The sequence below is a fragment of the Neodiprion lecontei genome, chromosome 6 (genome assembly GCF_021901455.1).
Source record: "Neodiprion lecontei isolate iyNeoLeco1 chromosome 6, iyNeoLeco1.1, whole genome shotgun sequence".
Classification (NCBI taxonomy): Eukaryota; Metazoa; Arthropoda; class Insecta; order Hymenoptera; family Diprionidae; genus Neodiprion; species Neodiprion lecontei.
Window position 1 is genome coordinate 27,964,071 of NC_060265.1, and position 24,275 is coordinate 27,988,345.

Consider the following 24,275-nt stretch of genomic DNA (forward strand, 5'->3'; position numbering starts at 1 on the left):
GTATGTACCTTGCTACATGTGTGTGCGAGGAAACTCGGCGACGACCGACTGACCGAAGCGAAACGAAGCTTCGATCTTCTTTGCGTTTCTATCTCGACATGATCACGCGGCTTGTAGACGAAACTCTCTCTCTCTCTCCCGGTTGTAATCTATGTGTGTATAATATGTGTGGCGTATATACACCGCCTGCTGCAATTGATAGATATATCGACAGGTGAGTAAATAATTCGTCCTGTCCGATATGTGCGGAAAATAACGATGTTAATATTTGTATACTGCAGAGATATTCTATACTGTATAACTGTAAGATGGAAGAAGGGAGAGAGGGTAAAAGTGGATTGAAAATGCACCCACGAACCAAAGTCTTATAGGTATGTATCGATATTGATCGCCGGTCCGTCTATCTGATGTACACCGTACAGAATTAATTCGTTTGTATAAAATGTAGGTACTGATCGCACACGTGAATTGCACGGATTTTCATCTATTTCTACTTGTTTCCTCCCGATTCCTGTGATAATAATAATTTGAATTATACCGGCGGCTGGCACACTCGTCGGTGCCTCCTCGACACCCCTATTTCGGGCGAAAGAATCGCTCCGACTGAGAATACCGCTGCTGGCATCGGATCATCGCGAAACTGAAGCTGCTAAAGCGCTTCCGTTTTCGCGCACGAGCAACAAGTGTCTTTAGATTGTAACGGCAGCGAAGCTGAGCCAGCTCTCAGCGCGAGGACCCGGATGCTACGACTGTTATATACCTGAAAATTATGCCTCATTCAACAAATCCCTAAACCAACCGACCCATACAATTTATGAAAATTACTTCGCATCGCCGAATCGAGTTTTGCATTGTTTAGCTTCTATTTGCTGTACTTTCGATGCGAGAAATTGGATCTCTGATCGGTAATATTCGTGGGGAATAGGAAATATATATCTGCTATAAGTCCTTTCTAATAGGGAATTAAAAACTACCGCAGTCGCAAAAGCATCCAACACAAAATGGTCGGATTATATCAATGCAGTTTGATCTCTTAACCACAGAATTACGGCAATCTGCAGGTGAAAAATATTTCGTGTATAACGGGCAGATTAGAATTTAATCACACTATAACAATTCCGCTATCGATCATGAAAAAAATGTACTATGGAAATACGATAAAGTTTGTTTCTCGTGATGTAAACCACAATCTGATACAGATTGTAATATTCTAAAGACAAGTTATAAAATTTCCATCAAAGTTGAAAGTACGTGAACTTCAAAAAGAGAAAAGTTGCTTAAAGAATTACTTTTTTCACAATTCGAAATACGCTGTACAGTGCGAAATTGAAGTGATTAAAAGTATTTCAAAGAATATGATTAACCAGTATTAAAATATGAATTCGTACGCGGGGTCGATCGATTTATACCTACACTTAGCAAAAATTGAGTTTCGCAGCAAAGTAATTACTATATTTTATTACGAGCCGTTATAGTTCGACTCAGCGTAATATGAACTAATGAATCCCAATAAGCATATACCTTGATCATGTACTCCGGATATATTCAATCAAGGAAAAAGCTTGTTGTCAGTCTTCTTCAATCCACAGAAAAGCGAGATCCGCAACATTCTTTCCATTAAACAGGACAATTGTTTATCATCATTCAATCGATTGGTTGTATCAAATTTCACGGTCAGTCTGGTACCAAAAGGATTCATAAATAATGATACCCGGAACCCTGTGAACAATGCATGAATATTATAACGAATGTGAAAAATATTGGTTCAACGTTACATTCTTACGTATCTATCGGACCATTCGTTTTCTCTTGGAACGAAATGTAATACGGTCACAGTTTTCTCAACTCGCGGTCGGGATTTATATCCCAAGCCTCGCGCAGAGATCCTGAAGAAGTCTACACTCCCGTTTTACGTTTTCCTCGTTTGGTAACGCCCTCTGACACGAAATAGGTTTTTGAAATTGATTTTCGAACTATCCTGAACGGTGAATGTAGGTCGCGTGGTTACCGATCCATACTCTACCCGTGCTTCGGCATCGCAAAAGCAGTGGATAATACAGACATATTTACCATAGCGAAGTGCCGCTGTAGTGGTCGAAACTGAACGGTTCACAAACAGTCCACATAACATCTTAAATACTTCTTTGGATATAATTGAACCTCAAGTAAAGCCACCGCTTAAACGACAGCATTATTAAATTCAAACGTAGATTACTAGGTATATCAGTAACCAAGCACAATGAGTTCTCCGAAATGCCGAGTAAGCAATGGTTACCTGTCACGATGCTCATTCCACTATTAGCAGCGTGCGAAATTTTCAACTTCAAGTAGCATAAGATAAGAAGGGTAAGTTGCAAAAAATGATTTAATGGAAAGTCAAGCATCGTTGCAATCGCGAATGAGCCTGTCCATGCAGTTAAGAAATCGAAAATTTATGTAACAATTGTCACCGCCAAGCCACGTGACAGAGGAGTCCCAAGGAAATACACCGGTAACCTAAACCCATGCAAACTCACCAACGTCGCCGAGTAATGAAGAAGTTAATCGGATGGCTCTGCTTGAATCTGGAAACATAAAGAAAACTCGAGTTAATATAGCATGTGGTGCTGACGTCTACACTATGAATTTTTAGTTCTTAAATCAACTATTACTTTTGTCTACTCCCATATCTAGTCACCGCATGTTCGGCAAACAAAAATCTGATTTCAAATGAATCCCCTTAAAATATCAAACAATTAACAAAATAAGTATTCTTACCTCTCGCGGGTTGCTCCATACTTCGAATGTAGCGGTTCTCGTAACATCTGCCTAGGTTGAATACTGAAGCGACGCACTTTTTAGACTGTAATAAAAACATAGTAGAATATTACACGGATCAGATTTTTTTTCGTAACATTCAGTGATTTTTGATGCCCTAATGAACAAACTGCAGAATTGAGTAACATATAGATTACCAAATAACCACTGGTGTTAAATAAATGCATCAAGGAGGTGAATAGAATTAAATATCACTAAAAATTGTATGCTCAAAAATTATCTACGATTAAAAGCGACATGGTAAGTCAAAATCATATCGATCAGGTACATTTCACTCTTATTCACTGTATCAGTGATTAGTTTAGTTTTCACTTTGTCATAGAGTTCAATTTATCAAATTACTTCATTGAGACCATTGCTAATTATGGTGAAACTTTCAAATTTGATATTATCTTTCATTATTTGATCCCCTGATTAAAATAATAACTCGTAAAATTCGTTGCGGCAATGTACGTTTGTCGGGTTGCCTGCAACAGGGGGAGGTAACAAGATTCTCCTCCTGAGAGCACGAAGCGTATTTAAAATATCATGATATCCTGATACGTACAAATTGTAAAAGCCACGAATTACATTTAAAAACGAATTTTCCTTGTTTCAGAAAATTGCAGGGTGTAAGGGACTCACAGAGCTATACGGCGAAATCAATTCTACGAAATTTTTACCTTGCGATCAGGCATGAAATCACGGATAAATATCGCAAAGTCTTAGTACTTAAATAAATTGCATGTGAGGCTTACCGATAGTTTGATGCTTCCAGAATATAGAATCAGTCGAATCAGCTCTCCTGATCGATCTCCAAGACATAGGCTTTGTCAGCGATGACCTTCGGCGTCGTAGAGCCGCTAGTTTTCAACAATTGAGCACGCACGTGCCTGTTGAAAATTATAAATAACGATTATAACAGCGTCAACGGGTTTGTAGTTGTTATTTTTATCGCACAATTGGCTCGCGAGTCGTACCAGTAGCGACTTGACATGCAATTTGTGAAGAACAATGACCTAGGGCTATGTAAAAACACGATTGAACTTACTGAAAGGGCAAACGTATAATGCACGCTTGTATCCACATATATACATACCTGCGTATATCACTGTAGCGATCGTATATGACTTTTCATACTCGATATAATCGTGACAAATTGAGAATGGAATGTTATAAACTGAAAAGCACACTCAACACATGATTTATCTAGGAATACACCGAAAATATTTACGGACTTGGTGTAAGAACACGGTAACGGTCCAATCGCGATCGTCATTTGTTTAGCGTAGAAAAAAGTCAGTCGCTAGCAAACCGCGTAAAAGCGAATCTTTACGTGACTTTGAATTGTTTTTTTGACGGTCAGTTACCAAGGCCAGCCCCACAGACCGGATTTGTTTGAAAAAAAACTGTTAATTTAAGTTTCTCACAAATTCGAGTCACAGGACGCGATTCCAGCACGTTCGAACTCGTCAATGTCCCGAGATTCTGTGAGTGCTCTGAAGTTAGCGCTGCAGCAGCGACGCTTGCGGGGCAAAATGACAACCGAGTTGGAATAAATTTGAAAATATAATAACTTACATGCGGACAAGGTGATGAGCAAGGCAAAGCTTGTATGTTTCATAGTTTCCTTCCGTTTATAGCCGATTACGTAGTTCTTCCTGCTTCTTTATCGTTTTAACTCGATGCTAACAATTTTTATATCATTGCAGTAGAAAGCGCTCTGTGACCAAACTTTTGGAACTAATTTTCGATGACAAAAGCATGTCGGCAATGTATTCACGAACTGACGTTATTCATTGTCAGTAAATATCGATGAATTACCGACATTCGTTTACCTTCAAATATTAGGTGCAAATACCGATTATGTTTTACAGAGCATTATTTCTCGGAAGGCGCAAAAAACCACGTACGTTTTACGCACATTTATTTATCTATCCGCAAACACCAGGCATAGAATCGATGCAGACAGCTTCCAAAATAACGCAACGAATTCACACTAACTAGCTATTTGTACAGGCCGAAAAGAAAAACATACCTTTATTGGCGAAGTACTTGCGAGAGGCTCAGATTGCTGGGATGTAAGGGCATGGTAAGAGAAGCCAAAAGGTCGGGAGAAAATTACAGTATTCTACTATGCAAACGCGAATTAACACCGGAATTTCTTAAGACGGGTCAGTAAGTAAGTAAACAAAGCAATATAATTACCGCCGGACATACTCGGTCCCACCCAGCCGGACGTTATATTAGCCCAGGACTGAACGTCTTTACAATATATTATCTTCACGCAGCCGGTGTCTGGCACCATCTGGCACGAAATGGCGTCGCACGTTTGGTTCAAAGGGGCCGCCGATATGTGACTCGTGCGAGGCATCCGCGCATGCGCGAGTCAAGTTGTGCAATTGCGTTCAGCCGGCACGTCTGCGGGGGGGGGGGGGGAGGTATACAGCTACTGCTCTCGACAGGTTCCGACAGGCAACAATCGGACTACCGACTTTGTATTCCGTCAACCCCGTCAAAACAGAGATCTAGACTCAGGCAGGTTGAAGTGTCAAAATAAAGGAAAGTTTCTGACGTAAATTAGCCAATTCTGTGTTTTGAATTATCCAACGCCCAGAAGATCAAGGTGACGAACTTGAGAAAATATTTACTTTGGAAAGTAGATAAAAATCCACCGAAAAATCAACAATAATGAGTAAAATATCGAAAAATACATTTTATGGAAAAACATTGATCGAAAGTCACGCTCAGCATCAATCTAGAGTCAGGGAATTATCGTCGTCCATACACGATAGCGAAGAAGCTAAGATTAAGCGAAGACGGTTGTTGGGACCATCTGAATTTTGGGGTGAATTTTGGAGGCAGCAAGAAGCGTTGCTTGTAGCCGATCAAGGAAGTTCAAACTCAATGCATACCTTCGTTTTGCAATATGATGAGGGATACAGAAAATTCATTGTAGCGCACCCAGAAATCTACTGGCTTGTCGATGAATCTAGACCCAAGGAGCAGAGATGTTCATACGAGGTTTGATTTTTTTTTAATAAAAAAATTAATACGACTTGACAGAGCTGAAATATTCACACACCTGTTGTTCCAATATCAGGTTATACCTGACGGCTCTCCTTGCCACCTATATTTTGATTTGGAATTTGGAAAGGATCTAAACCCATCAAGCGATGGCTCAAAAATGACAAAAACACTGATCGATGTATTTTGTGCACATTTTTTGGAACACTGGGGTTTTCCTTGCAGAAGATCAGAGGTTCTAAGCCTGGACTCAACCACCGACGTTAAATTCAGCCGGCATTTAGTGTTCCGTGTGAAAAACGTTATGTTCAAGAATAACCAACATGCAGGACGGTTTGTTAAAACCATATGCTCTAATATTCGGCAAAGTTTGTTGCTAGACAATGCCACACGATCCTCCGTTGATAATATTTTAAGCCGCTTTCACAAAGAAGATTTGGCAGAGTTATTTATCAATACCACAAAGGGAAAAGAGCTCTTTGTAGATGAAGGAGTCTACACAAGAAACAGGCACTTTCGAATTTACAAGTCTACCAAGTTGGGAAAGAATTCTCACCTGACCGTGAGCGACGATTCTGAGTACATCCTCAGCACAACATACACGAACAAAGAATTGGGATTATTCTTAGACTCTTTGATATCTTATGTACCAAGTACTAAGAATTTGATTTTACTTGAATACCAGGATAAAAATTCGGTAGACGCGATTAAATATTCCAAAGAATGCTTAAGTCAGCGTCGGGTTTATGTCAGAGCTGAGAAGAAAATTGAATCACCATATCCTGACATCGATAAATTCATCTTAGACATTGTGAAACCTGGCAAAATTCGGGAAGTCAAACTTCTGAATAACAGCGTAATGTTATATGCATTCATAGATCATAGGTAAAATTAATATTTCTTACTGGTCAAATGCTTTTGAAAATTGAATTTGATGACATAGTTCGTAACGCATTCTATAAAATTCACCAAACTTGATACATATAAATTATTCGACTTTTTTCTGTTACAGATACTGTGCGAATATAGGCAGGCCACATAAAAGCAATGGGGTATATTGGGTTGTTGATTTGAATAACAAAGTAGCATTCCAAAAGTGCTACGATCATGACTGCGCTGGCTTTAAATCTGCACCCAGAGAATTACCAGAAAAAATATGTTTCGAAATGGACAAGGAAACTGACATCCTTCTGTCCTCTGTTCCTGACCCTCAAGACTGCTCTTTGCGTCAGACTGATAATTTCGTCGCACTAGAAGATGACGATTTAGAATTAGCAAATATCGATCTACCATAATCCACAATTTAGAAATTGATTTTTCTAGCATATTCTATCTAATCATTGTACATACATACACATATGCACGTAAAATATTAATATATTCAAACATCAGCTACCTTTTGGCGTTGCCATGCAATTGTAAAAATTCAAGATTTCAACAATATGTTTTTATACTCTGTACACGGATTAAAATATAGACATCTTGATTTTTACACACCTGTTGCCATGCTATCGCATAATAATTCTGAAACCCCGATAAAATTCAACTAACAATTCTAAATCTAATCTCAACGAAAAAGCGATAAACGCTACAAAGCCGAAATTATCATAGTTCTCGACGGCGTGCCGACCCGGCTACTGAACAGCGAACGGACAGCATTTGCAATATGAAAACCAAGTCTCGATACTTTAGACATTTTACGGGTAAATCTATTAGACAAGAAAAGTTGAAAAATTGGACTAGCAATATTGAAGAACGAAGTAAATCTACGATTACTCCAATGCAACGTATGGATCAAGCGGCTCATGAATTGGCACATAAAATTATTGGAAAAGATGGGGAAAAACTCTGATTAATATTGGATCGTCGAGCGTAACGTAGTAAATTCACCGCTTCGTGTACCAAAACGGCCGCTGGTTCGATATGAAATAACGGATAGCTCGGGATGCCAAATAACCGAAATACAGATGACTCAGTACCTCAAGTAACCGAAAGCCGAAAGTTTGGTGCGCCTTCGGGAGTCGATATCAATTCAGGTGAATTCACTTGTGATAATGCTGCATAGGACGTTGCACAATTCGCACTACGCTCGGTTTGTTTTGATATTAAAGCACGTTGTATTTATTTTTTCCAGGTTCTTCTTACAACCGCGACGTGAATGCAGGTTTCAACATTTTGCATCTCAAATAGGAACACCACATCTTGGAGAAACCTCTGCCAGACGAGTTTAAATAAATTTGAATGCAGTAATGATTTATTTGTGGCGATTTATTGTACTTAATTGTATAGTATATTTCTGATGGTTTTGTATAAAGAATTTTTAGCATCGACTGTACTTTGATTACAAACTGTGACGTTTGTGTGAGAAGTACGACTCGATGATGGAAGTTTTTATGCAACATTTTGCAGTGTATCGCATTATATTGTTGTACCTTTGGCATAAAAATAGATGAATAATGCGTCTCTAGATTAAATCAATGATTTTCAAAATTCATTTCACGTCAGATGGTCTTTCTTTTTGAAATGATTCCTATAAGGTTGAAAAAGTGCAAAAGCATCGAATTACATGGCGCAGTGTCCATCCACATGAAATGATTACATGACCATAATTTAAATATTCATTATTTCTGTGTAAAACCAGAAAAATTATTCAAAATCTAACACTTAAATTGTCTATATAAGATTTAAAGCAAAATACTTCACTTGATTCAATTAAATTTGATTCGTACTATGATAGATACTATTTCAAAGCTTCTTTTCTCTCTCTCTCTTTCTCTCACACACACACACACACATTTACACTTGCACACGATTGAAATAACACTATTGCATTAACACACCTATGACAAACCAGACAAAATAGGTTTACGTTTAATAACATCTCCACTTGACCTGAACTTGATTTCCAGACGTATCAGTCGTAAAATTGAATTAACTAGAATTTTTTCCCAGTGGGACCTTGATTTGGCAGTGGTAGACTTACTAGCATGCTTCAACTTACAGTACACAATTGTTGAACAAGATCCTCCACGTTTATGAATACTGTATAAGTTCGCGAAAATAAATTCGACAAATCAGAGAGAAAACGCTTCGTCTTTAAAATGAGAATGCATTACTGATAATCTTTTCAGGTCAAGTAGCAGCAAATCTGTTTGCTAAAATTGATTTCTTCTAAACAAGGGATATATGTGGCTTATCGTGTCACGTGAACAGTCGGGACGGTAAGAAGTAGTGTAAAAAGCCACGTTCTTCATCTGGTGTAGGGCCCATTACGCTTTCTCTTTTGTCTTCTGCTTTATCTTCCGTATTTTCTGCACTTCGTTCTTTTTTGTCACTTCTCTCTGACTTTGGTTCTTCGTCCCCCTTTTCTTTTGGTGTTTCTGTATTTTCCTTCACTTCGGATACGTAACCAACATCACTAACAGATGAATCACTACACGTCTCCAGAACAATCGGCTGATTTTCGACTATATTGACCATTGCAGATTTTGCATCGTTCGATTTGCGGCTCTGGTAATCTAGTGTTGCTTTCCTCATACGACACAAGAAATCAGGAACCCCTTTATCAAGAAATGATAAAACTTAATTACGCAAAAGTTGAAAACAAAACCTAGCACTGATGGTAAAATTTTTAAAACTCGTCTAGCAAATCAGTTATTTCGCTCACCACTCATTGCTACCCAAGTGGTCACAGCTGACGGTATGTTTACACCAGGGTCATCAAAATATGTTAATCCAAACTCAATACCAGGCTGATCAAATTCCGTATATGGTTTTATTACCATGTATGACCAATACGTTGATACTCTATTAAAAAATAAAGCAATTGAGAAAACGTAAGTAAAGCATCACCGCTATCAGGTAGATATAAACTGGAAAATTAATTTACGACACAAAGTAATCTATGCCACACCAAAAAAAAAATTTGACGCGGCCATTAACCTGTGCGTATCAGGCCGAAGTGGGGCCTTGGGATGATCGGATGTCCTGCTAACAATGACGATAAGGCCCTCTTCCTTATCAATGAGCCATCTTCTTTGAAAGACGTAATCTCTGTTTGCAAATAATCTCTATAACGAGAATTCATTCATTTAAACAGCTGTAGTTACCACCTGCCCTGTATTTGGTTATGAAATACTTACCGGCCAAATCATTTCCCAGTAAACAATTTCACTGCGATGATCCAAGCACGACTCTGTGCTGGGATCAGTGTCAATAACCTCCAGGTGTCTGGCAGTAGGATCCCATTCTTTTCTATACTCAACGTCAACTTGAACATGTAGAAAATCCTCCGCTGACACATCTGGAAATGACCCATAGACCTTGTAAGCATACAACCCTCCACTTTCGGGCTCTTCTTTGCGCCACATTATCATATCCTGCCTCTCTATGAATGGCTGCCATTGATCTCCGTTACCTAACAGATAATAAATACCTAAATCAAGATATGGTAAAATAATGTGTAGGAACCATGAATCTATTGAATTAATAAGACCATGAAAATGATTTACGTCTTAAACTGATGCTTTAAAGACAGAGTGATAAGAGTGATAGACAGTTTGAAGGGCAGTCTAGTTAATTAAATGATATTTCAATTTAAAATTGTGTGACTCTGATAGAATATTATAGAATGGTAGAAATTTTCATTCTCATAATGCAGAGGTTAATAGATGTACTCAAGATAAGACCATTTTGGACAGATGCCAGTGCGGGTTTCGCGCCGTGACATTGGCAGTATTTAACTCCAGACTGTGTGACATCAATGACTAGTCTCAGGTGGCACTTTGCGCACGTAATGGTATTCTCTCGCAGCTGGTAGATGTCCGTGAGTTCTTTGGAGTATCTAAAAACGGTTGAAGTACAAAATTAAAAACTGAAATTAGACGCAGGCATTGTCTTTGGTGAATGACCAGTGAATTTACCTGTGGAGTTCATTGTCTGGAATTCTTTCTCGATCCCAATTGTAGGCGGAGACACCAGCAGCGCCAAACAAATACCTTCTAGTATTTTGACCGAGCCTTCGCCGCCATATATTAACAAACGACTTGAGGGCGACCTCGTCCCAAATTTTAGTGTACAACTGAAAAATTTGCAGTGTTCGCCTTATGCGTTGGGCAACGATGCACTCGAATTGTCTGGCGCAGGATTTTGCTACCTCATGACTTTGCTCCCTTAACCACAACCTGACCCAACGTCCACCCCATTTTCTTCCGATGGCCTCGAAGCTCTTACTAGTATTGTTCCTCGCATGAATCAAATTGGGGTTATAACGACGAGCAAGGGCGTTCGACACGTGCAGGCAATGCATCTTTCGCCGATTGATTATCAATTTCTCTATCGAGACCAACTGCTCGTTTCAATTACTGGACATATTTCGCCGTTTGCTGAGTTCAATATCCTTTTCTTACGGATATAGGACGTTTCTAAACGACAATTAACTCGATAGGAAACTGCGAAATACCAAATTCTGATCGATTCATGCTAAGCGGGATGTGGGGGGCTCCTAACCACCCTAAATTGTGTTAGTATATTCACACGGGTGACAAACATTCGTTAATTAGGACGTAAACTTTTGTTCTATTTATTACACTAGATGACACTTTTTCAACGACATTATCCGACTTTCAAGTGCGCGATAAAAATACATACTGCACGAGCGTTAAGCAATTGAGCAATTCACCGCAGCTCCTCGCATGTCTAAAATGTCAGCGAAATAAAAGCGGTGCGGTAATTATCCGAACTAAAAAACCCCGCCATGTCATCAAACGAATCGGCCGACTTGCTCTTGCGCTCTTGATATCCAGCATTCTGTATGTAGATTACTTTTAATAAAATACATCGTACTTGCAACTAAAATACTCGAGAGGCGATATGGAAGGCTGAGTTCTACGTATTAAACATAAAATATGCGAATTTCAAATAGCCTTACAATAAATAGTTGCAAAATTCATTGCTGCACATGCGATTTTATAGATATCTATATCGAATCTTTATTCAAATAATAATTCGTTTGTATAATAATATTCTATGTTCATTTAGCATATAGATATAGCGAATTTCTCATCCATTTCAGATTTAGTTTCACTTTGTAAACTTCTGGCAATCCAACAACTTCTGAGCTTCGTTCTGCAACAAAATTAAATACTTGGCAGTAAGATTACTCAACGCATTTTTGACTTTCAATCGTTTTGTTATTCAATATTTCTTTTCCGACCCAACGGAATTGTGTTCGTTGCAGAAAAAAAAAATAATTTCACACGGAATTACCTGTAATAAATTATATATAGCAAGAAGCTGGTTCAGCGAAGGTTTACCCTGAGACGAGCACATGGCACTACCGCCGTTTCCTGTTTGAGGGTTCGGGACTCTTTTACCCCATCCAGTGGAGAAATTCAATTGTGCCTCGGTCCCGAGGGCGACGATTAAAAGTATCGCTAGTACCAGCACGAAGCAGCCTGATTTAATTCTTCCAAACCTGCATTCGTAATGTTGGATTAGATGGTGGCAGCTGATAATCACAAGTAGTTGTTGTCAAATCAAGTATCTACACGTTCCCTGCTGCGTTTCGATTTGAATTTTAAAAGCAAAATTCGAGAATTCCCAAACAGTCCAGGTTTTTTTTTCGCACGAGAATTAATATTCTGTCTTAGCACTTCGTGATGAACTATATTCGAAGATCTATAATAAGTCATTGCGAAGAATGATTTTTGATTTATAAATCTAGTTGCATAGGACTGTCTGCGCCGTGATAGAAGCTTTTTGTTAACCCCCCCCCAAAAGAAAAGAACAAAATAAACCAAGTAAACACCAGCACTGACAACATAAGCGTCTTCCCACAATCCAAATGAGGAAGTACATTATTTCATACAAACTCACATTCTGAACTTGGAACTTCCGTACACAAAGCTTGCAATTATTCTTGAAATATATTCTGTCGGGATACCGATACTGTGACAAGATGATGATTGAGATTGAGCGAGACCTGCCCGGCACTTTATACCCCATCCTCCCCCTTTCCTCCCTTCGAACCCCCCATTCCTCCCCTGCAGCCTCCTTCGTCTCTCTGCTCCAGCTACCCCTAAAAATCATCTCCATTGCGACCCTCTAGCAACGAGCTTGCGAAGACCCGAAGAGAAAACCGTTATGTTGACTTGAATGATCGGCGTCAGTATTTTGCGACAGCAGTTGACGCAAGCCGAGGATATCAGCTGTGGGCTTGATTATATATCAGACACTTTTAAATATCACGACAGGATTAATCTTCGTCCGATAAGCAGTGGGGGTGTGTTTCAAGATGCCTGTTTTTATTATTATTTTTATTTCTTATCGTGTAAGTACAGGAACGATGCAAAGTACTAAATACTTTTGAAAATAAGGACAGAAATTTGAAACCTAATTAAAATGTCTATGGGTATTAAAGAGAAGAGTAGAACATTCGTTTTCTTTTTGTTTTTGATCTTTTACTCTGGCAGACGGACAAACGTATCTATTTTCAAAAGGATGAGCGACTCTTTGCCGCACACGGCTCGGGGCTATCTTTTTGCGTGGGCGTCCGAAAACTTCGAAAAACATTTGTTGAATCCGACCTCGACTTTCGTCCGGTGTCCGGATTCAATTGTCTGCGTGTAAATAATGATGAAGTTAATGGTAAGGCGAGCGGATATAAAATGGTATCCAGGGATTGAAAGAAGAAGAAGAGCTAGCTTCGACGAGAGGAGAGACAAATAACTGCCCTGTTTGCATAGCGTGCCTACATAACCTTCGCCTCGAAATGGCTAGTCGAGGGTTTCATAACATAACTCTGCCGTTACATGACCCAGGCAGTCTTTTAGACCACCTCCCTGTGATACAGATATGTATTACGTTGTTCGTCGTTTCCTTTCCGGCCTATACAAACCCTTCTTGATATTTGTCGACATAGCTGTATCTCTCTACCTATCTCAAAAATTCTACAAAAACGTAATCGATTATAAAACTTCAGGATTGTTCAAGGCGCGTATAATTGGTATCAACGCATCCCGGTATAGTAGATGTGCAGCATTCGGTAAAATATAACAGTAGAAATACCTTATACTGCAGCTAAAAGTATATTTATCCGGAAACCTTGAGTTTCGTAATTAGTGCAAGGTGAACGACAAAGATCGTCAACGTCGAATTATTCTCAAGTATTTATATTTCAGTTACAGAGTACTTCGACATTTGTGAGGTTGTTTGTTAACATAGTAAAAATTATGAAAGGCCATCTCGCCGCATTTTCGCGAAATTTATTGACCGTACGAAGATAGTTTTTCCACATTTTCTAGCACTCTCCGTTCAAATAACCATCATGGGTAGGTATATCTGTCCATATGACCCCTGTTCACGTGACCGACCCACGCAAGGATCGATTGGCAAAAGTTTCGCAACTTTTTACTGGCACATAACAGCGACTATCTATTATTATAATTAGTCGGGATGGTAAGAAAGGCCAAGCCTTCTCAATAAGGCTTCTTCGTAATTTATCGCTGACTCCTTCTCAGCAGGAAGTGAAGCCGTCGGGCTCATTCGGAGCAAATGATTAATCAATTTAGTTTTCAATACTAATTCCTTGACGTACATATTCTATTTCACTCGTTCGAGTTTGGTCAAATGGCGTCAAACTCCTCCGCCATTACCACATCGGGCACCAATTAGTATACCATGTCTGCATAAATATAAGCATTTCGATTTCATTTATTTTTTTATTATTACTTTAATATGTACACATACAATACACGATTGGGTGTATAAAGGTATAATAGTTTATATAAATTGGAAATTAGGAAGTAAAAAATTTTACACAAGTATACATTGTGGGATGAAATCGTGATTAAATTGGACCTGCGTCGTCGATTAAGATTAACGGTCATCTCTAAGCTAGGGGTTGATCCAAATCCCACATGATTATTAATTGCTGCTAGGAGGAGGGTGATGAAAAACGACTGTGTACTGCAAGGATGCGGAAAATCGTAGTTATGTATATATGTACATACAACATGATGTACGTCGAGTGAAAATAGTGAATTTGTTCGTTGATAATCAAAAAACGAATATATATATATATATATATATATGTATATATAAGAGTTATATGACATGTATGTGTGTATATATATATACACATACATGTCATATAACTCTTCTTATCCATTAAAGAAATTAAAACGTTGTGGTTCATATTATCGTACCAATATTTTTTTATTTTATTTCTTTATAGGCAGTTTTATTTCGCGTTTTCTTACATATACCCTATTTTTATATGTGTATTTCGTTCACTCTTAATTACTACGCAATTTGCGCGTCGATAACAGATAATTTAGCATACAATACATGAATTGATGTGTATTATCAGTCGAATAGATTCTGTAATGATTACGCTCGCGTTCCAAATATACATGAATGCTTCAGAAATTCTCTAAACTGGAAGGCAGCTCTTTACACAATAGTTGTCAACAACATTCAACGATTTGCCAATACATTCATTGTTAGTGACATTCGGTAATACACGGTTGTCTCGATTAATTAGAGACTGCAGTACGTTGATGTCAATTCATTTAGTTATTACCTTTTTCAATCTGAAACGTTATGTTCGGACCGTCAGCGCATCTTTGAATCTACCAACTTGATTCGGAAGTTAAAAAAAAAGAAGTTAATTGTAGACAAACTTTGTGTCTCGCTTCTTTGCAACTCTCATCAATTGAGTTTTTTCTTGTTCGTTACTTTCGACCCTTACCATTACGTACAAACACTAGTATAACAATTTCGCAATTATACTATAGCGCTTAGTTTCATCGTGTATGGCAAGCGACATCCGTTCTTCAATTTTGAGATCATGTGCTTTTACCTATACTGCGACACTTACAACTAAACTGTTCATAATTTAAATTTTGTAAAAAGGTGCTTCTAATCGGAATACTTGAAACCATTTATCTCCTGTATATAACAACGGTTAATATACAGTCTTCACGATCTTGTAGGTAAATTACTTTGTATACGTCCCGGATTTGCAAGAATTATCTGAAGAAATTTTTGCGTTATCATTTGTTGAATCATTATTACAGACAGGGTGGGTATTTCCAAACTTACGAAGTAGAACTGATCCGGTTACTCTAAAATTCTGCCCCTTCAATCAATCAATCAAATGCTGAAAATAAAGCGTGTATGTTGGGCGTTCCCTTACACCCTTCAGTATAAGATATGTCAGATGTACATTTCGGCATAGTTCACCTAAATCCTGTCTCAATTGGGTAAACAGTGATTCAACTTGGAAGTCAAACCAGATTTCTAGATATGGCAATATTCACCCGATATTCAAAAAAACAAGTTTTGCACAATTTTTCTGTGAAACTTTCTGAATATTTATTTGTTTATTGATTTTTTTTTATCTTTTTCAACCTATACCGTGATCTTGTCTATTCTTCTTCTCGTTAGGAGCACCTTTTTTTATTAGTGCACGAACAGTATTTATTATGTCACAGCTGTTCAATCGTAAAAAGCTTACAAATAATTAATATATTTATACTAATGATCGAATTTTACAAGTTAGTTTTTTTGTTTTTTTAATACGCAATTTTCAGTCGCTGACATTTTTTTGAATATTTTTCACTTTTAATATAAAATACGTGCTATGATTAACTAATGGTCGATGAATGGTGGGAATTGATTTTGAAATGCGATTTACTAACACTAATAAATCATCATGGTAGTCATGAATGATAAAGGATGGTGCTATGGCATTTTACGGTCTTACTATAACTATAAGTTCAGCTTATCGATAGGCTGAAAAGCAGAACTATTTATTTGACATTGACTGCCGTTAACTATAATTATATTGTACGAAATGCTTGGAGACGGATAGATCGATATTGTATATATATATGTGTGTGTGTGTGTGTGTATATATGTAAAAAAAAAAAATACATGTACTAAAAGAATTACACTCTACAATAATTGTTTATATTGAGTTGCTTGACCCCGCGTGCGATTAAATGGTTATGATCAAAAGAATACATTTTACAATGTTATCTCACGCAATTCGCACTTCCTCGCCCTGTTTCTCTTATATTCTCACTTTTCTATCCGAATATTAAAATATATAAATTAAATATATGCATGTAATATGTAGTATGTAGTGTATCTCGTGTATGCCGATATACATATAATATAGTTTATTATATATGTAAAAAAAAATTGGCTTGGAAAATTTTCAACTAAAACAATTATACAATAATTAGAACTTTATCATAACTGTGTATCGCCTACGGATCTAAAAGAATAATATTCAATTACTTTGTTTCAATCGTTTTTCCCCGTACTCAATGTTCATATAATTGATGCTGTGAGAATTTTTGATGGAAATATCAGGAAAATACGGTCGTTAATGTAGGTAATAAAACTTTATACCAATGTGTATATTGCCGGTGTGCCTATTAACCCAAAATGTGAACCATAATTAAAATAATAGTAAGCATTTTAAAATACGTCAACAAATCCGTTAAAAACTCGCGTCAAGAACGAATTTAACATTCTGGATTAATAGAAATGCTAGTTATACATATTGGCATCTATATTTTCCCAAAGTCAACGAGTTCTAAGTCAGTCTGATAGCCTTCTTAAAAAAAAAATGTAAACAAAATAAGTAATACCTCTTTTCCTTCTGTACTTACTAATTACTAGTTAATAAACAAATAAAAAATATTTACTTTCAATAGCTATAATTTCTTTAAGCCCTTTCACATCGTATTTTATAGCTTCCACTCTCTTACCCTCTGCATTTTTATATCATAGTATTATAATATATTACATGACACCGTTTATTAATGAATAACGAGGGCCTGCACTGGTACAGTTGTATTTGTAATAATTCGATAATCAGTTATATGAATTTTAAATAATTTCGTTCACTTAAAACATTAGGCTCTTTAGGCATCAATATTTCGCGTATGTCTAAATAATTGAGCGTGTTACAAAAGTTACGTTTGATCTTGAGAAAGTCCAACCTACTTCGGAGTTTATCAAGATAATCATCAACAGACTGATTTCAAATAAATACTAAATGATTCCAGTTCACAAAAGTCCAGGCCTGGCGCATTACATGAAATAACGCATTCACTTCAACACTGCGCGGAATGATAGTCTCTTCATTCAAGTCTTTTTCACGTATTGTATATCTTGTTAGTTATAATGTAGTTCTACTTCTTTGGTGTTGCATAAAGTTCTGAAACTGAATACAAACCGAAATCGTCGCTTCACCAAGCCACAAGTCCTTCACCTATGCTTTTAAGTACAGTAGTGTTGTAACGTGGCGTTTCCTCCTCCTCAACTTTGTAAATATTTCGGGAAATGTCTATATCAGGAATATCTCTAAACTGTTTATAGTTAAAGAAGTCTTTTTAATTAACACCAGCTTTCGCTCTCACGTTCCCCAACGCCGTCACTGTCTTCGTCGCTTGGCTCCTCCCCATACATGTCAGCCAATTTCCAAAACTTTTGACCAAAGTTCGACAAATGATTAAACTTCAAGTCACCGTCGTCAGTACCTGAGAAAAAAGTTTCAGAATGATCAGCTTGGAAGTTAACAAGATGCATATCAAAATTTACTATACTGAGGACACTGTGAGAGTAAAAATTTATCGAGAAACACTCACAGGAAGCAAGAGACGACAGAGATCCTTCGGAATTACCCTTGCCTTCGTACGCATAATGTCTGACATCATCAAATGCGTTCGTTTCAGGATCTTTGTCACAGCTCTCTTTTTTGCCATCTAAGAACCCACAAATATCGGGTACTTCATCACCAGTATCTGGGGCTAAAAGAATATAAAGAGTAAGTCTGATTCAAATACTCGAGAGTTATTACTCGTATTTTAACTTGTATAGTTGAAGATATTTACCTCTTCCTTCGAGTCCGACAGGTGCCATTTTTGAATCTATGGGTGGGGCATCGTACATGGCGCGGAGAACGTTCAAGTCGTATCCCGTATCGACTTCACCGCCTCCTTCGTCTTCGTAATTAATGATATTCTCTCTAATATCGTCCATGTCTTTGTACAAGTCGTCCGTCTTTCTTCTGTGCACCACTACAGCTAACAATAAGATCAGTAGGATTGCCACACAGACTAGAATGGCGACTAAAAAGTTAGTGTCAATTCCAAATGTGACAGCTTTTGCCATTCCATGATTGCAACCAGAGTCTGTGTTCTTGAAATATTCTGGCATTCCTAAATTGTATGTCTGAAATGACGAATATGAGCATTAAAATCATGGTTACTGGGAAATTTTACCAATTAGAAATCATAAACTGGTAATATCGTGACATTCTTCAATCATCAAGACTAAAACTTACATTTCCATTTATAGTCATATTGCGTATGCATCCAGTAAATCCTTTATTTGTCGGCTTGTGATCCCAATTAAACTGACTTGCAAGATGAACAAGGTTCGTTGGTGAACCCCCAATTTGTAGGGGACTGTTGACATTGAGAAATTCATTCGGTCCCTGTGGTACTGTCAATTTCATGCAGGAAGACATTTGGCAGTTGTCAACTTTCATTTCTATCGTCTGTATGCACATGAATGAATATCATATTAAGCACCAATCTTATTAATAATTACAATGTTTCATGATTTTCAAACTTATCACAAATTTGCTCACAGTCTTAGTCCAATAAACGTCGATTCTATGACTCTTCCCGTCCATCAATTCAATCTTGTTTTGTTCCAACCTTATCGTCCCAGAACCATAGTCAACGAGCAGAACAGCATGACCTTCCTGTATCTCTAAAGACATGAAATCTTGGATATCCAAAATAGGGATGTAGCTCATCGGACCAAAGTAAAACACGAGCCCATTCTCAACTTGAGGTGCAATTTCCAGTCCTGGAAAAAAGAGTGAAATAAAACTTTTAGCAAGTTTGAAGACTGCTTAAAAATTCACAGCAACGGAAAATTTAATGATCAGTTTAAAATAATGAAAAACGGTTCTTAACGCTTACCTAGATGTGAATCGTCACAGGCTTGGCCAGGAGGGGGCATAATAGCCCATCCGTCACCGTTAAAACCGATTGCTAATAGCTCGCATCTTGGGCCTTCAAAACCTGGAGGACATTCGCACTTCGTAACCAAAGATGACACCAAAGGAGTCCCACCATTCAAACAATTGATATTTGGCTCAGCAACGTGGCAAATACATTGAGCGTCAACCACTGCTCTAACGCCAACAAACGATGTTGTATTTGTGTAAACTGCATACGGATTGGAACTGATGTTCAATATACTACGGCAAGAGTTGTTGCAGTGGAGTTTTTCAAACAAACATTCGTCAATGTTTATAAGCAATATACTGGTATTCAATTCACTTTCTATCTTCGAAATATGGAGAGTAGCAATTGTGTTCAATTTTTCAGGTGCATAGTAGGGACTTCCGTGAGCTGAGAATCTAACATCTAAGAGACTTTTATTGTTATTATGTGGCGAATGTAACACTGTAAATACGTCCACGTTTTCAACCTCAGTTTCTAGCATAGCTGCAACCTGTACTTGGAAAATTTCTTTCTTGCTTACACCTGATGCTCCCGGTGCGACAAATTCTTCCGCAGTGATACCTGAGAACCGTATCGATCCTGACTTAACCACAGCTTCTTCTGGTATTTCTTTAATCGTTACATTCACGTAGGCATTGACCTTGTGATGTTCTACCAGTTTACTTTCTTCAGTGACGATAAACTTCAGGACATACGTGTCATTTCGTGTTCCATGCAGCATTGTTATCATACCAGTGTGAGGATCGAGTAAAAAATTTTCGTGGCTGGAATCCCACGTGAAATACTTGTCAGGCAAATCCCAGTCGTCCGGATCGTCGACGTATACTCTTCCAATCTCTGTATCTGGTGCTTCCCCCTTATAATTGTACACAAAAATGCTACTAGAACCTTCTTTCATCGCATTGTCATTGACATCTCCAATGATGACATTTAATATGGATGTATTAGTTTGCGGTGGTGAGCCACTGTCAGTGATAGCTATTGGAATATCATAGGTTTTACGTTCTTCCCTGTTAAATTCGACTTTGGCGTAAAGACTCGAGTCTTTTATCGAAAATTTTGATTTTATCTCATCGTCAGCAATCGCATCGATCTTGAATTTGAAAGGGGGGCCATTTTTATCCGAATCCCAGTCCTTTGCCTGCAGTTCAATTATTTTCCCGGGTTTCTCTCTTTCATACCATACCACTGGTTGAACCATATCCAAGAATGGTGCATTGTCATTTACATCCTCCAATTTAATATTAATCGTCTCAGTGGCTCGCAAAGCAGTTGGCCCACCATCCTCATCCCGTGCCATGACCAGAACCTACCAAAAGATCGAAGAATGTGTTACAATAAGATAGATTTCTTAGCACTTTTGACACCTCTTCTTCCTTCTCTATGCATTTCCGTTATAGATACTGTGCTAACAATTTTGCTACTGACAATAGTCTGTAAGCTTGAAAAAGTAGATGGAATGACATTGTAGTAAATCCTAACAATAATCGTTGTTAAGTTGTATAAGACTTACCGCCCAAGTCTCATATCCATCCGGCGGGTCCCGGTCGAGGGTTCTTTTCAACTTCAGACATCCCGATTTGTCTATGGTTAGGAAAGGCTTATGCTGTTCGTTGGCTATGAAATAAGCAATATGCTGGTCGGCAGTCCTATCTTTAATATCGGGATCGTAGGCTGACACAGTGGTTATACACCCTAGAAACAAGAATTTCAGACGTCAAGATATAAAACCCAGCTAACATAGCAACAACCCTAGTGGAGAATCTTTTGTACGGTTCAATTAGTAGGAGACACACAGTTAACAATACTATAAAGGGTGCATTCCGAAATTAGCTGGTAGCGCTAAAAACTCCTTAAGACAGAGGCATAAGTACTCACGTACTCGGCAGCGCAAAAGATATAAATGATTGTTGGCAGCACTGGGAGCTAATATCGGAATGCACCCCAAGTAGCTTGAGTTCAAAACAACATTTTCAGCCGAGAAAAAAAACTATTAACTTCTTGCTATAAATACCTTCGACTAAGCTTTCCTCCTGGATAGTAAGATTTTTCATGAAATCTTCGAAAACAGGTGGATTGTCGTTTACATTATCGATGAAAATCTTGACGTAGGCAGTGTCGTTAAACAGGCCGTCAAAAGCTCGAATGGTTAAATTATATTCTGTAATAGTTTCGTAGTCGAGTTGATTCTTGACCCGAATCTTTCCTGTGTTAGGCTCAATGTCAAAACCGTTTCCAGTATTTCCTGATATAATACTGTAAGTAACGAGACTAGCCGTATCTCGATCAATGGCTTTGACTTCAGTCACAAGTTGATTGATGTTTGCATTTTCCGGTATGGAATTAGCTGTGTACACTGGTTGAGTAAAGTGTGGCGGATTGTCATTTTTGTCAGCGATTGTGACAGTGAACACTTGTCGACCCTTGTTAGGTTCACCATTCTGGTAAAGGGCGCTAGGTGAGTTATCTACCGCAACTACCTTTACGGTATATGCTGCAGTTTTCTCTCTATCAAAAGTCATGAGCGTTGTCAGGTTACCGGTTCGTTTATCAATAGTAAAAAGATTCTTGTAGTTCTCCAATTCATAGGAGACCTGAAAAGACATATTTTCGATGAACTACAATGATTTGTACGTGAAAACTTATTCTAAATCTACACCTTGAGGAACATAAGCTTGACTCTGGTAAAACTAAGCTTGAATAAAGGAACAAAAAAATTGGGCAACTTAGAACCTTACCTGATTATTAGCGGAGGTGCCATCCGCGTCTATAGCTCGAATTTGCATCACTGGAGCTCCTGGTGGTTCATTTTCCAACACACTACCCTCTTTTATGTCACGAAATATCGGTATGTTGTCATTGACATCAAGAACTTCAATGTTAATAGAAGTCTCAGCAGCCAGTAATTCTTTGTTTGAGACACGAACTATCAGGGTATAATCTGTATTGCTTTCAAAGTCAAGATGCTTAGCCAGTTTTATATCAGCTACATCTTTACCAGATTGATCGAGTCTATGAAAATATAAACAACACATATAATCATGACTATTTGTTGTTACAAATACTCGGAAAAAAAATTTCACAGAAATTTATTTTAACATGCAATAATTTTGTAAGTATTTCTGGAAACTCGACAGCTGCGATCACTAGATCTGAGTATAAGTTGAAGCATCGTTCAATTTTCCATTGTTTTTTTTTTTTTTTTTGCATTACCTGAAAGTATTTTCCTTGTTAGTCTGCTCGGTTCGGCCATTAACTAGTCGAAAAACTACTTCGGAGTCTCCATCGATATTTGAAACTGCTTGTAGCCTAACAAGACTGAGACTAAAATCGTTGAGGCTTTCGTTCAGCTTCAAAGGTTCTGACGTTCTGTTTAGAAACGCAGGTGCTTTTTTATGAGATTCAACAACCCTTATTTCCAACTCTATGTAACTGGACTGCGGAATCTCTCCTTGATCTACGGCTTTAGCGATCAGGTTAAATCTGTAGTCAGGTTGTCTCTGCAATAATTAAAAAATGTGTCAAATTATTTGCAGCCGAAGTCTTTTGCTATCTCGAGTAAAAGTAGATCTACAAAAAAGCCGACTTGGCCTGGATATAAAATTCCATTTTACTTACGTCGATCGTTTTGTTGAGAAATATAATACCAGTGTTTCTATCGATTCGGAAATACATTTCATCCTCGGCAATCTTAGAGGTCAAACTGTAACGAACCACGGAATTGTTACCATCGTCGATATCAGTCGCCGAAACTCTCATGACTTCTCTTCCAAGGGGCAGATCTTGAGGTACCGACTCCGTGTACGCCTATGAACAAGACGAAGACAGTTATAAAACGTAACGAGAAGTCTGTGAGTGCAACGGCAAGCCTCCGTCATGCAGTTAAAAAATAATCAAAAAATACCGGTACACTTTGATATCTGAAAAATAATCACATGCATTGATCATTGGTCTTGATTTGAGTCTCTCCCCTTTCATTCTACTTCGTTCCATCCGACATTCCGACAAATCTAAGCTACATGTATACATCGTATTGCGTAGAAGTGTCCTAATTTTCGAAAAACGAAAGAACCATCGTCCCTGAATCCAACTTTTTTATACATGCCATTGTACACGAAGTAGAAATGAAAGTGGAATAAAAGTTGTGCCATTATAATTCGTGGGTGTCGACGATAACGCACAAGCAAACATTTTTGTTTCGGTCACACGACCATTCCAAAAACGAACGCACGTAATGGTGAGACGTGCTTTTACGCCCCGTGTATAATTAATCACGAATATTATACCGACGGCGAGCAAACACTCTTCAGCCAAAGGGAAGAAAATTTATTTTCTGATTGCAGAGTTTATGGAAATAAACACGTTCAGGGGTGAGAAAATGATAGAGCTATG

The 24,275-nt window shown here is 38.0% G+C and overlaps 5 protein-coding genes across 15 annotated transcripts in view; 1 reads left to right on the plus strand and 4 right to left on the minus strand.

Annotated features, from left to right (window-relative positions):
- LOC107227701 (atrial natriuretic peptide receptor 1) overlaps positions 1–5,103 on the minus strand; it is a 138,890-nt gene extending 133,787 nt beyond the window's left edge. For 2 of the 8 annotated variants that reach the window (XM_046744171.1, XM_046744170.1), the window contains exon 1: positions 5,005–5,091. In XM_046744171.1, coding sequence (XP_046600127.1) covers positions 5,005–5,014 — 10 coding nt within the window. In that variant the 5' untranslated portion in view covers positions 5,015–5,091. Of the gene's footprint in view, positions 1–1,521; positions 1,720–2,516; positions 2,567–2,757; positions 2,843–3,554; positions 3,690–3,847 lie in introns of those variants that run through there. The other 6 variants (XM_046744169.1, XM_046744165.1, XM_046744168.1 and 3 more) reach the window with 6 other exon arrangements.
- A 149-nt stretch (positions 5,104–5,252) lies between these two features.
- LOC107227694 (DNA-directed primase/polymerase protein) lies at positions 5,253–8,354 on the plus strand. The gene is made up of 4 exons (XM_015668911.2): positions 5,253–5,820; positions 5,900–6,708; positions 6,836–7,859; positions 7,958–8,354. The coding sequence occupies exons 1-3, from the start codon at positions 5,488–5,490 to the stop codon at positions 7,116–7,118; spliced, it is 1,425 nt and encodes a 474-aa protein (XP_015524397.1). The 5' UTR covers positions 5,253–5,487; the 3' UTR covers positions 7,119–7,859; positions 7,958–8,354.
- LOC107227712 (stAR-related lipid transfer protein 7, mitochondrial) lies at positions 8,074–11,528 on the minus strand. Of its 3 annotated transcripts, none has more exons than XM_046742907.1 (6): positions 10,746–11,528; positions 10,500–10,666; positions 9,966–10,240; positions 9,766–9,893; positions 9,491–9,630; positions 8,074–9,404 (listed from the first exon to the last, which is right to left on the minus strand). In XM_046742907.1, exons 1-6 carry the CDS (start codon positions 11,129–11,131, stop codon positions 9,025–9,027), a joined length of 1,476 nt encoding a protein of 491 aa, XP_046598863.1. In that variant the 5' UTR covers positions 11,132–11,528; the 3' UTR covers positions 8,074–9,024. The 3 variants fall into 3 exon arrangements, with proteins under 3 accessions (XP_046598863.1, XP_046598864.1, XP_046598865.1); XM_046742908.1 differs by having other exon boundaries at positions 10,512–10,666; positions 10,746–11,526; XM_046742909.1 differs by having other exon boundaries at positions 8,074–9,383; positions 10,746–11,525.
- A 260-nt stretch (positions 11,529–11,788) lies between these two features.
- On the minus strand, positions 11,789–12,801 carry LOC107227692 (hypertrehalosaemic prohormone). Its single transcript, XM_015668908.2, has 3 exons — positions 12,700–12,801; positions 12,091–12,298; positions 11,789–11,949 (listed from the first exon to the last, which is right to left on the minus strand). Coding segments are annotated over exons 1-3 (255 nt in total). The 5' UTR covers positions 12,702–12,801; the 3' UTR covers positions 11,789–11,904.
- A 2,217-nt stretch (positions 12,802–15,018) lies between these two features.
- The window catches only part of LOC107227705 (DE-cadherin), a 50,731-nt gene continuing 41,474 nt past the window's right edge, over positions 15,019–24,275 (minus strand). For both annotated transcript variants that reach the window (XM_046743893.1, XM_046743892.1), the window contains exons 5-15: positions 23,502–23,690; positions 23,097–23,383; positions 22,622–22,895; positions 21,898–22,477; positions 21,397–21,578; positions 19,836–21,192; positions 19,496–19,719; positions 19,187–19,402; positions 18,735–19,074; positions 18,489–18,650; positions 15,019–18,380 (exon numbers count right to left, since the gene is read on the minus strand). In XM_046743893.1, coding sequence (XP_046599849.1) covers positions 18,238–18,380; positions 18,489–18,650; positions 18,735–19,074; positions 19,187–19,402; positions 19,496–19,719; positions 19,836–21,192; positions 21,397–21,578; positions 21,898–22,477; positions 22,622–22,895; positions 23,097–23,383; positions 23,502–23,690 — 3,954 coding nt within the window. In that variant the 3' untranslated portion in view covers positions 15,019–18,237. The remainder of the gene's footprint in view (positions 18,381–18,488; positions 18,651–18,734; positions 19,075–19,186; positions 19,403–19,495; positions 19,720–19,835; positions 21,193–21,396; positions 21,579–21,897; positions 22,478–22,621; positions 22,896–23,096; positions 23,384–23,501; positions 23,691–24,275) is intronic.